This window comes from Oreochromis niloticus, linkage group LG14 (genome assembly GCF_001858045.2).
Source record: "Oreochromis niloticus isolate F11D_XX linkage group LG14, O_niloticus_UMD_NMBU, whole genome shotgun sequence".
NCBI lineage: Eukaryota > Metazoa > Chordata > Actinopteri > Cichliformes > Cichlidae > Oreochromis > Oreochromis niloticus.
In genome coordinates, this window is record NC_031979.2 from 11,116,900 (window position 1) to 11,129,855 (window position 12,956).

At 40.2% G+C, this 12,956-nt stretch overlaps 1 protein-coding gene across 1 annotated transcript; it reads right to left on the reverse strand.

Annotated features, from left to right (window-relative positions):
- Positions 1 to 1,712: 1,712 nt before the first annotated feature.
- On the reverse strand, positions 1,713 to 3,979 carry LOC100695670 (tripartite motif-containing protein 16-like). The gene has a single exon (XM_003449781.5). It carries the CDS (start codon positions 3,916 to 3,918, stop codon positions 2,245 to 2,247), a length of 1,674 nt encoding a protein of 557 aa, XP_003449829.1. The 5' UTR covers positions 3,919 to 3,979; the 3' UTR covers positions 1,713 to 2,244.
- Between the last annotated feature and the right edge of the window lie 8,977 nt (positions 3,980 to 12,956).

Below are 12,956 nucleotides of genomic sequence, written 5' to 3' on the forward strand. Positions count from 1 at the left end.
ACCTGAAGTTTTGTATTTCTAAATCACAATTTCAAAGTCTGTACTTTAGTTGTTCTTTTTATAAACTTATGATGCTATTTTTTTCATCCCTCTTTTATTTCCCTCCATTATATTGCTTATATCACTCTCATTTTCTTTTGATTGTTGCTGTTCTTGTTATCTTTGTAGTAACTGCTCCCATCATTTTTAATTTTAACATAGCGTATACCTGACCTTCTCCTCTACTAGTGATGGGATTTCCGGCTCGTTTTAGAGAACCGGCTCTTTCGGCTCGGCTCACTAAAGAGAGCCGGCCCTTTCGGCTCCCAACCAGCTCTTCAGGTTGTTTTGTTGCTTTAATTAATTTATTTGTAACAACAATATAAAATTATGCACAAAAGGAATTAGTAATGTAAAAAAACGTGGTTTTATTTATATATGTTTATATATAAATATATACGGTGGCCCCTAGAGATAAAGTACATACAAACTCCAAAAAGCACTTACAAATTCCAAAACACATTTCTAGCGTTAACTGAACTTCCAAAACAGAGCTACCTAGATCGCTTAAATTACACAATTGAAAGCATATGTGTATTGTTTGTGTATTTATACACAAGCACTCATATATATACAAATAATTTTAAAAAATGTTCATTTACCTGTTACTACCACACACGTTCGTACTTGTTTTGGAGTTTGTACGTGCTTTGTATCTAGGGGCCACCGTAAATATATTTATTCATTCCACATAAAATGTAATTACTAACTATTTAAATTTTCAGCTGTTTCCTTTTAAACAAATTTAAAATGAAACAACACAAAACACTGCAAACCACAACACAATTAAATATAAATTAAAATGTGAAAATAAAAAGATGATGCACATTCTCTGTCATATGGGCCTGCATGAATAAACTTTCTGAATCCTTTATCATCCGCAACTGAAAATAGTTGTGGATGCTCACTATACCTTTCTAATGTGACCTTGTTGTCCCTGGCTCTCATTCTCTCTCTTTCCCTGCAACTCTGTTCCTGTGCTATTGCCGCCCCTCCCCCCTCTTCCCAGCGCAAAGCACAAGGCTCGCGTCTTGATGCATTCTCAATCATCCAGGAAAGTAAATCTCCAAAAGTTGAATCTGTTCATCTGGACGTAGCGTTTTGTGGGAGAAACGTTTCGTCACTCATCCAAGTGACTTCTTCAGTCTCAGCTGACTGCAGGTTTCCCCAAACCTTATAAACAGTACATTTGCATAATGACTGAAACCAGCCCACTGAAGGAACAATGGGCTGTGAGGTCAGTTCCTTAATCATAATTATGCAAATTACCATGACTATTGATCAATAATCACTGACCAAAACCCACTGATCAAAGAACACGTGCTGAGTGAAGCGGAAAAAAAAGTGCGAGAGAGAGAGGGTGAGAGAAGGGGGGAAAAACCCACGGATCCCAATAAGGAGTCGACTCACGTCGTTCACTTCAAAGAGTCGACTCTAAGAGCCGTTTCGTTCGCGACCGACACATCACTATCCTCTACCATACGTGGGGAGCTACCCACTGTGATCACTGTTTGTGAATAAAGGGGCAGTTGAAAGTAGCTTTTAGATCATTTGGTATTATTTCATTTTCATTGTTAAATCATGAAGTGACATCAAATTTTTATGTGAAAATTATATTAATTTAGAGATACACAAATATTTGTAACTATAAATGCAAGAAAATTATATCCATGTAATTGTCATTATAATATAATTATCATTATAACCTCAAACAACTTCAGGATCCAAATTTTGGTTACATTTTAAAAGTTGAAGCCACAATGACATTAAGTTTACAATCATATATAAAAAGGAAAATTAATTTCTACACTTTAGAAATCAGAAATATGTATATATGAGTAAAATAATGATAAAACAAAATGTCTAATCATTCACTAACAGATGAATCTTTACAGCTCCAATGCATGTTTTGCACTTAACCTGGACAGCCACAGAATTAAACAGAATAAAACCACTAACCAGACTAAACTAGACAGATTAATGATTTAAAATATGCTGAATATAAAAAGTAGCATAATTTAAACTCACATTAACTCATGTTAGCTATAATAAAAAATTCTGATTTATATTTATATAAATATAAGTACAGTTGTAATCACTGCAAAATTATTCTCAGATATCTGTTGACCACTGAATGCTTCAGAAAAAGCCTCTTTTAGAGGTATACATAATGATCGGGGATTGAAATGAACTTGGCTTGTCCATCTATTTGATTTGAATCAACTCTGCAGTGACTCCATCTACCCAAAGCCAAAGTCCAACAGAGAGAGGCTGAGTGAATGTGGTCTGGATTCTGTGGAGGAGGGTCATGGTTTCAGAGATGCTGTAGAATGACAGAATACCTGCACTGTGATCCAGGTAGACCCCTACTCTGAAGGACCGAGGACCTGAGAGCTTAGTTTGTACATTGTTGTGCCAAAATACATAACTGTTTGTGTCACAACATAATGCCCATGATTTGTCATTGAAACCAAATAAACATTCATATGACTTTCCTGTTCTTCTGATATTCTTGTATGCAACTGCTACACCGACTCCTCCCCCTCTCCACTCCACCTCCCAGTAGCAACGTCCAGTCAGACTCTCTCTACTCAGGACCTGCTCCCATACAGTGAATCTGTCTGGATGATGAAAATAAGCCTGTTTTTGTTTCACTCTTGTTGCTTTTCTATTGCCCTCAGATAATAACATATGTGGAAATGCAGTGTTTGGATCCAGCGTGATTTCACTGGAGTATTTTAAGAATCCAGCCCTGGTCTTTGGCTCAGGTAGTGAGAGCAGAGCATCCTTTTCAGTGACTTTTAGTGAGGAATTTGTCCATTTCTCTCTCAGAAATTCCTGTAGTTTATCTCTGGCCTCTGAAAGAGCTGCTGTCACATTCTCAAAGTACCTCTGAGGACAGATGCTGATACTGGATGAGGGTGTAGAATCAGTGAGTGTTGACAGTGAGGGGTAGTTGTGTAGAAACTGGTTGTGATCCTCAGTGTGTGAGAGCTGCTCCAGTTCTGCATCTTTCCTCTTTAGCTCAGCAATCTCTTTCTCCAGTTTTTCCAGAACCTCTTTGACTCGATTCACTTCAGTTTCCTGCTTGGATCTGACCTGCTGCTTCACATCAGAGCTTCTTTTCTGAATGAGATGAATCAGTTCAGTGAACATCTTCTCACTGTCCACCACTGTTTTATCAGCAGAGCTAATGATGGCCTCTACCTGTTGCTGAAGCAGCTTGACATCTTTCTCTCTGTTCTGGATACTCTGCTGGATTTTTAGTCGTCTCACCTCGAGCTCTTTTTGTTTCTCTGTCCTTTCTGTTGCAGCTGGGACTGTTTCATGGCCTTTATGTTCATCCAGCAAGCAGAGATAGCAGACAGTCTGCTGATCAGTACGACAAAAAATCTTCATCACCTCATTATGGCGAAAACAGATGTTCCCTTGGAGCTTCTTGAATGGCCCAGCAAGTGTGTGCTTACTTAGCTGGATAACATCGTGGTGAGGTTGTAGGTGTTTCCTGCAGTAAGAAACTAAACAGACCAGACAGGTTTTGCTGGCTTTCAGCTTAGTCCCAGTACAGACATCACATGACACGTCTTCAGGTCCAGCATAGCAGTGATCAGCCAGAACAGCCTGGGGTCCAGTTTTATTCAGGTCTTCCACCAGCTCTGCTAACAAGATGTTTTTCTCCAGGATAGGCCTTGGTGTGAAAGTCTTCCTGCACTGAGGGCAGGTGTGGATTTGCTTCCTGTCCTCTTCATCAAAGTGGGTTTTAATGCAGTTCAAGCAGTAGCTGTGTCCACAGGGAATAGTCACTGGATTTTGCAGTAGCTCCAAACAGATTGAACAAGAGAATTTCTCTGAATCCAGCTGATTTAGTCTCTGTGCCATTTCTCCTCTCAACAGCAGTGAATCACCAGATATTGGGCAAAAGCAGCTCAACTCAACTCACAGCATTCTGTGAGCTGAGTCTGTGGAAGGGGAGGAGCGAGCACAAAAGCAACACTGAAACCTGTTTCTAAGAAAAGCTGCCAAACTATCAAAGATTCCAGGACAGGGAGTAGTCGGAGTCGACTTCCTTCTTTCTTTAGAACCCCTTTGACATGTTAACCTGCAATTTTAATATATAAATTTTTGGTGTTCACCTGTGCATGTTTATGTTTTTAATTTTTCTATTACCAACAGCAAAAAAATGTGATCCAGTATTAGTCTGTGAAGGTTCTCAGTCATCCGGGTCATCGTAGTCTAAGGAGCTTGGAAAGAAAAGCGTCTAGACTTTTCTTTCCAAGGCATGGCATTTCCTTGGCAAAAAAGCATCTGGACTTCTTTAAGTTGCTTGAAGATGTTTCACCTCTCATCCGAGAAGCTTCTTCAGATCCAGTATTAGCCACTAATTTATTTTTTATGTTTTTTACAACAGCCGTGTTTATTAAATTCATATTGATGAATCCAGTGACTTAAAGTTTATCCTGTCTTCACATTTCAGATAGTAGAAACAGCTGTAGAATATGGGTAACGTCTTTCTTCAATCATGTAAATGACTAATAACTGAAACTCCTCCAATAATTAGTGAAATGCTACGCTACAAAATAACAAATGAAACTGAATGCTTGTGGCTCAGGAGATGCACTCAAAACAGAGTATATAAGTGTTATATAAGTACCAGTCCATTTAAGGTATATTGAATATGAAGAAATAGTATAGTTTAGCTCAGAATAAGTAAGAAAGGGAAAGTGACTTTGAATTTGGCCTGGTTGTTATTGCCAGATGGGCTCGTCTGAGTATTTTAGGAACTCTTCATCTACAAAATAGTGATGAAGGCACTAATTCTAGCATTTATGAACTAACTACCTTCAACTGCTCCCTTGTAACATGGCACTACCACAGTGTGATGCTCCACGTGTGTGATTTTGGCAGTTTCATATCAGAAGCCCTTCCTTCTGACAGCTGCTCTGACATGAGACTGATGACTCCATGAGATGTCTGCAATAACTGATAAGTATTTCTGGGGATTCTTGGAATAATCCTTTATTCAGTCGTGATTCCATAACTTAATGAATCCCGGGGAGTTGTGAGTATAGCTGAACAAAAATCGACAAAAGAAAAGGGGCAAAAACAAAAAGCTTTCCAATCACCTCCTGCTACACTACACAACCCTCTCCCCTGGACCCCGGCAGCTACTTAAATAGGGTTTGTTAGATGGATATCAGCTGTGCAGGCCAGCCTTCCCTGGCACTGTCCCTGAATGAAATGTTCACTCCTCCCCTGTAGCTGAACCACAGTCCACACCCTGCCCTGTTATCTGACAGTCATGGAAGGACTACAGGGGACCACCTAGTCAGCTACATATTCAGCCAGGGGTCTCCATATCCTTGGGCCCTGCATCTGCTCCCACTGGAGGCTCTTGTGAGCAAATCCAGCTCTCCGTGGCTCCAACTCCACAGTTCGTTTCAGCTGAGGGCTCTGGAGAACCCAGCCAGCATCATGCTAAGCCAGCTGGATTGTCCGAGGGGCCCGTTCAGCTGCCTGTCTCCGCTGGGGGGTCCAAGGGCCCCATCCAGCAATCTTCTGTTTTAGCTGGGGGTTCTGGAGGACCCAGCCAGCACATCCTCGTGACCACTGACGGCTCTGGGGAGTCTGTTCAGCCACCGCCAGCAGTGTCACCTCCTGCGACTTCCACACTGTCGCCTGCAGCATCTGGTCCTGCAGTTGCCATGCCGCCGCCTCGTCCACATCCGGCTCAGCCTGCTCGACTTCGCCCACGTCTGGTTTGGTGTCAGCAGGCCACTGACTGGACTTCTTCGCCGGCGTGGTCGGCCTCCTGAACTGCTCCGTCGCTGCCGCTGCTTCTGCGGTCGGACTCCTGAAATGCTGTGCCATAGACTTTTGTGCCGTCAACCTCCGGGTCGGCCCCCTGAAATGCTCAGTGATGAACTATTGAGCCCAGATCAATGTGTTTGAACTCATGACACCTATTCTGTTTGGGACTGTTCTGTGCTCCTGTGCCCTCTGTGGACATTTTGTTTTGGACCTTGTTTTGGACTGGGTTGGTGACCCAGTGTTTTCAGTTTTACATCATTATTGAATTTTTGTCATCGCTTATCTTTTCTAGTCTTTTGATTTCTGTTCTGTGTTCTATGGCTGCTGTATCCCGAAGTCATGTCGGCGTCTGTTTTGTTTCCTGTTTTACTTTGAAAGTCTGTGTCTTATATCAATGTATTTAGTTTTGCTTCCCTTGCTCTCGTCATGTCAGATTACTCCCAGCTGTGCTCCCCTTCTGTGTCTCATGCCCTCGTTATCCCAGTGTGCATTTAAGCCCTGTATTTTCCCTGTTCTGTGTTGGGTCGTTGATGTTCACTTCCTCCCTGTGCTGTGTTTGGAAATTGTTCATACTCTTAGTTCTTGGTTCTGTTCCCGTGGGTTCTTTAGTTTTAGGCTCCAGTGTCCAGTCTAGTTTCGTGTTTATGATTTTGGTTGTGTTTCAGTAATGTTTATTTCTCTGATGAGTCATCCCAGTGAATAGACTGCACTTTAAGTTAACCTCTTTGTTACGAGTCCTGCGTGTTGGTCCTCCATCCTGCCTGCTCCACAGCACACTACAACTGCTCCGTGACAAAAGATCTGCATTCGTGACAGAAACTACAACATACTCCTAAACAGGAACCAGGAAATAAATACATGTACCAGCAAAACTGGATTCGGTTTCTGAGAAAAGGAAGTGATTGTCAGAGGTTTGTCATTCTAATGAAGAGAGCAGTTTAAGCTGACTTTATAACTTGCTTGGGATCCTTTCCCCCCGTGGCGTTCAAATTTGAAGGTTGTGGTTGTTAAATAACACACTGGTGTCATGAAAGGATGTTTGTGATAAGCTCAGTTTGTTATAAATTTTACAGATGATAATGTCCTTTTTTTTGTAAGTTGATTGAGTTACATTTAAATAAAACATTAAATAGCTGTGCTTTGCTCCTAGGAAGAAGCAAAGTAGTGGTAACTACAGAGGATAGCTACTCAAAAACTGTTTTCTTGCATATGCATGTTTTGTTATAGTTGCATATCACCCAGCACAGTGAATGCTTGTGCATCACCCAATACACCTACACAATACCCTACACAATAATACAGAGAAAATAGAGAATTATATGACCCCCTATGAGCATGTGCTTTGGTGACAGTGGGAAGGAAAAACTTCCTTTTAACAGGAAGAAACCTCCAGCAAAACTCCGGCTCTAACATTGCAGAGAGCATTGCTCTTCTTGATAAACATGCAGTGATATTTTTTAGTGTACACCAACTGATATTTGTGATGCGAAGTTGAATGGCTGTTAAAAAGCAAAAAGAAGGATAAGGATTAGTCAGTAGAGACAGCAGTTCTCTGAAGATGCTGGAAGAGCTGTGGATGGTGAGATAGCTGGCAATCCTACTGACCAACGAATTGTGGAGTTTTTAGGATTTTCTATTTTTAAAAAAACAAAAAATCTCACACTCTCTCAGAAAGCAACATAATATTTTAAGTATTACTACCATTTCATTTGTGGTTCAGTCTCACTTCAAGGACATTTAGCAAAATATCCATGACATATACCAAAAATAATGTTTGCATCAGTCAACAGGTGCTATACATAGTTTTAGAAAAAGTGCCAACAGATGACACAATGCTGCATTCGGACCAAAAGCAAAGGCTTTCCAAAAAGTGAAATGCACGCTCACTGGGTTAAGATCAGGTGACTGACTTGGTCGTTCAAGAATATTCCACTTCTTTGCTTTAATAAACTCCTGGGTTGCTTTGGCTGTGTGTTCTGGGTCATTGTTCATAAAGGCCGCCCTATCAATTTGACTTCGTTTAGCTGGATTTGAGCAGACATGTCTCTGAACACGTCCTGTGTCACATCATCAATAAACACTAGTGTCCCAGTGCCACTGGTATACATGCGTGCCCAAGCCATCACACTGCCTCTGTTGTGCTTTACAGATGATGTGATATGGTTTGAATCATAAGCTGTTCCACGCCTTCTCTGTACTTTTTTCCTTGCCATAATTCAGGTAAAATGATTAATAATTAATAATAAATTAATTAATGGTTGCATAATAATGGTCGCATGTTGTCTATGCACAGCAAAATCTTCCAAATGCAACCACTGCACCTCAAATCAATTCCAGGGCTTTTACCAGCTTAATTGAAAATGCCATATTGAAGGAATTGCCCACATCTGCATGAGTCAATTGTCAAATTACTTATGGTCCTTTAAAAAGGGGTGACACATTTTAAGGAGTGGCAACTTCTAAAACACTTCATCCAGTTTGAATGATAATTCCCTAAAATTGAAGCTGACAGTCTACACATTTTGTCCATATGCATTATATAACTAACACTGGAATATGTTTAAGCAAACGGGTAAAAATGCAAAGTGTCCAAATATATGTGGATCTAACTGTATGTCTGCCTGCCTTCTTTCCACTCAATTTGAGCAAACAAATCATTTTGTCTCATACATGCACTCATATAGCGCTTTCATTTATAATAATCATATGAGTGGAAAAAAATGTTTATCTTTAATAAGTATAATTAAACAATGCCTTTATTACTTTTATGGTTTGTTTTTTTCAACCTTAATACGAAACTGAAAAGGTTCTTGTCACTCTATCCCTATCACTATCCCTGTCAGTCTGTACAACACATGAAGCCGACTGATTCAAGACCCATTGGCCATTTATGTGAGCCCAAAACGTGTGTCTTTTTCTTGCTTCTGTACCTAGAACAGAAATGAGATCAGGAACATCTTCTTATCAGAGTGCATTTCAGGACAATGTCAAGATAGAAACCTGCCTCAGTACCACATGGAAGCTCCTGTCAGGCATCATATCAGCTAAGGTGAACAGGCACATGGCTCAATACATCAGCGGGGCACAGAAAGGAATTGGAAGGAATACCAGAGGTGCAAAGCACTCTTTACTGGTAGATAGAGCAGTTGCCCCAGACTGCAACACCAGACTGAATTGACTAAAAGATTATGACTCGGTGCCCGACACATGGATTCTTGAATGCCTACAACTACACAAAACAGAACTACATAGGATTCTTAAAGACTTCATCAAGAACCAATGGGGATGTGGCGAACAACACTGGAGGTCAACTTCAAGCCTGTAGCACAAGTCACCATCAAGTGCGGGATTCACCAAGAAGATGCTCTGTCCCTGTGCTCATCTTATAGGATGAGAGTGATGAGAGTCCAGATATATTCTCTCTGAGTGTGGGCAGTCTGCCTCCAGGAGAGAGTGCCTCCATCAGGTTGGAGTACGTCACTGAGCTGGCTGTGCAGGCTGATGATGGTCTGAGGTTCTGTCCGCCTGCTGTGCTCAACCCTCGATACCAACCTCAGGGTAGGAAAGCAGATTACACTTTAACAGAAAACCTCAAACGTGCACCTCTGCGTAAAAAAAGGTTTCATTCCTGCATGTATGTTGGTGGGTAAATTTCCACTCTCTTTCTTTCTGTATAAACATAAAAATTCAAAAATAAAACAGAAATGCAATTTTTGCAAAAGCTGTGATGAAAAATGTACTGAAAATAACTTTCTTTTTGTTATTACCTTTACCTATTACCTTATTTAATTTCCCCTTATAATGGCATTTTACTTTCACGACTCTTTTAGTATCATTTGAAGTTACACACTGGAGTAAGGGTTCGTATTTAGTCTCATGTTTTTGTACAGGTAGTGAAGGTGCAGGTGTCCAGGTGACTTCTGCTCCAGCCTCTCTGGTGCCCTACAGTCTGTCTTTTTCTGCCCGAGTGTCCCCCAGTCTCTAAAGTAGAGTCCAACTGTTCCCTGGACCCTCTGCAGTACCTCAACACTGATCAAACCCAGGCCACGGTAGGTAGAGTGCTGATGGGTCTGCTGTGTGTGGTTGTTACTTATTACTGAGGAATAAATATGAATGTGTTTGTGGTGTGCAGGTCAAGCTGGCTGCAGGACACAAGTTTGACAGAGATGTTGAACTGCTGATTTATTACAAAGACGCCCACCAGCCCACTGCTGTGGTGGAGGCAGGACAGGCCTGTGCTGAGCTGGATGAGAGAAAGTTAGTGAAATAGTTAGTTTGCAAATTTAAAAAAAAAAAAAAGTTCTTATCTTCCTGGGTCCATTTTCTGTTTGAAATGGACCCAGTATTTAAATAACAGTTGATGTCTCAGGCTCAACGTGTTTCTTCTATCTTGGTCCTTCCCCACATTACTACACTTATATGTGACCATGAGGTGGGTAGCCAGCTGCAATCCAAACAAGACTCAGACTACAGAGCAAACTAATAGTAAACTATTGAGATGGGTACAGCATCAGTCATGGTTTACTGAGAACTGAAACTAAGAAATAAAACTTTTCTGGATGGCTGAGGGTGAAATAATAAGCCACATACATCTCTGGTTCTGTATTAACCCCTGTCCTGTACAACAGCATATTCAGGAGCAGATCAAGCAAATTTAGAAAGGTAAAAGGATGCAGGGACCTTTATTGTGTCCTACCGGAAATGGAGCCAGTACAGTGCCTCCTCCAGATTCACTTCAAAAGGACAAAGTTCCAAAATGTGAAGACTAAAATAAAGCCTTACTGTCCGTACTGTGATACCCATAATCATGACCTCTGCAAACAGCATCTACATCAAGCATCCAAACTGACCTCAGAAAATTCAGACTAATAGTGGTGAAGATGCATCTACATGATGGTGAGCACTCATTACAGGTATTTTCTGTACAGGTTGTGTTGACAGAACAAGGTAGTTAAACCATTTTATATATATTGTATTTCTATGTGTATATTTTCTTCTGTGATAATTGCTTTAGTGTTAGTTATAAAAAATGTTTATGTTAATGTTATGAAGCTAGCCCTGCAGCTCGGTGTCCCAGCATTTTGTACATAATACCACAACTCTCCTCCCACTTTTTGTTCTAAATACTTGTGCTGTTCGGTGCTTTCTGGATCTGAATCCCAGACCAGATCATGTTGAGAAAAGTGTTTGCACCTTCAAGTTTCCTCAGTAGCAATATCAGATGTTATTACAGTAGTTGTGATGTGGGATTTACTTTTTTAAAAAATATATTTCTATAAGATCTGGGATATGAGTACTGCTATATTATTAGTAACAACAGTTTTATCCTTTAAGTTTTGTGTTACATGTGTCAAGCATATCACTCAGATATACAAATAATACTGAGCATTTTGATGATTAGGCTGGTTTTCAACAATCTTGTATAAAGCACAACACTCTTTTTCCTCAGGCGAAACGTCTTCAAGCAACTTAAAGAAGTCCAGACGCTTTTCTTTGCAAGCTCCTTTGACTTTTTCCTCAGGCATTTCCTCTGTTGCTCTCATGTTTATTTAGCAACATGCAGTGATGTCGATCACAAATCATTCAATCTGCTCAGCACTGACTCATAATGATTTTTTGTTGCTATTACCTTAAAACAACAACTTTCTATCATATTGAACCTAAATTAATTGGATTTAATTCAACCAGACGATTTTATTTGACTACTGGGCAAAGAAATTATTTTTGACTATATGGATAACACTGAAAAAAAGAATTTTACTTTTTTCAGACTTAGTGCTGAATAGTACTAGCAGGTAAAGTACTGAAGTCAACAGTTTACATTTCTTAAACTTGTGTTGTTACAACATCCATCTTTTTAGCTTTTCAGATCAGCAATAAAAAGAACAATCCAACAGTGCCATCTAGTGGTTTCACGGGTTAATAGTGAGATACGCACGCGGCTGCTTATCACCTCCACAAACACGCTCCGGTAACTTCAGTTAACCGGTAACTTTACACCACAAATGAACACCTCACTGATAAGCTGCTGTTCTGTCTTTCCAACACTTGTACTCACACATATATTCATTAAATTCTCTGTGCTCCACTCAGTGAGCAGAGCCACAATCTTTAATGAAGCTTTCAAGCCAAAACGCAACAACCAGATGAACAGAATCAACATTTTGGGTTTTTAAGTCAGCATCCCAAAGATATCCCCTCTGTCACATCCAGAATGTGCAGTATGAAAGTACTATTACAACCAATAAGTCTTTACATGTACAGTCTTCATGTCTTTACAGAAGATTAGATGAATGAAAAGAGGCTGGTGGTTTCTATCAGTACCTGGTTCCTTCTGGAGAATTAGCAGACCACAGCAGTTCATCATCGTACCTGTGAAAACGTTAAAATGTTCCCAGTTTCTGTCTATTGTAAATAACAACTGATAACAGCAGAGTCCACCTAACACAAACTGTTACTTTCGCTTTTTGGTTTATCTCTTCCAGTGTTTTGAATCATTTTAAAACTCCACATATATCTCACTGTGAATACAATCATATGTTGTAACCAACAGAATTTCTTTTTAGTATCATAATATATAAACACAGTACATAGAGACTTCAGTATATCAGCTTTATGGTTGCTGTCGCAAGTTTAAAGGTTTCCATGTCTGCGCACAGTTACATGATGCTGAGCAGTGAGTCATTGTGCTGCCTCAAATGAACAACAGGATATTACCTCTAAGGACAGACTGATGTCTCCTCAACAGTTTTAACACAGTCCCTTCCTGAAAATATGTAAAGAATATTGTTAAAGCACAAAGTGTTTTCACACTATAGACTGACTTCAGTCACTGAATGTTCGATTTTGTTGTGTGAGTGCACCTGGTGGACAGAGCTTTAAACTGTAACTTGTCTGTAGTCTTCCTCTTTTTCTGCTTCCTCCTTACTGACAGCTCCACATTTAAAATCCTTTAAAAGCCAGTATAACCACTATCTGCGGATGTCCATATTGCCTCAGCCTTGCCTCTTTTACACTGGGTAATGTTGGGGACCAAAAGAAGTCATAGATTTAATAGATCACCCATTAGAGTGTCTGGTGGGTATGCAGAAGAAACTCCTTTTGACACT

Excerpts from the sequence above, each read along its gene's own strand:
- LOC100695670 (XM_003449781.5), bottom strand. The coding sequence starts at position 3,918 with ATGGCACAGAGACTAAATCAGCTGGATTCAGAGAAATTCTCTTGTTCA.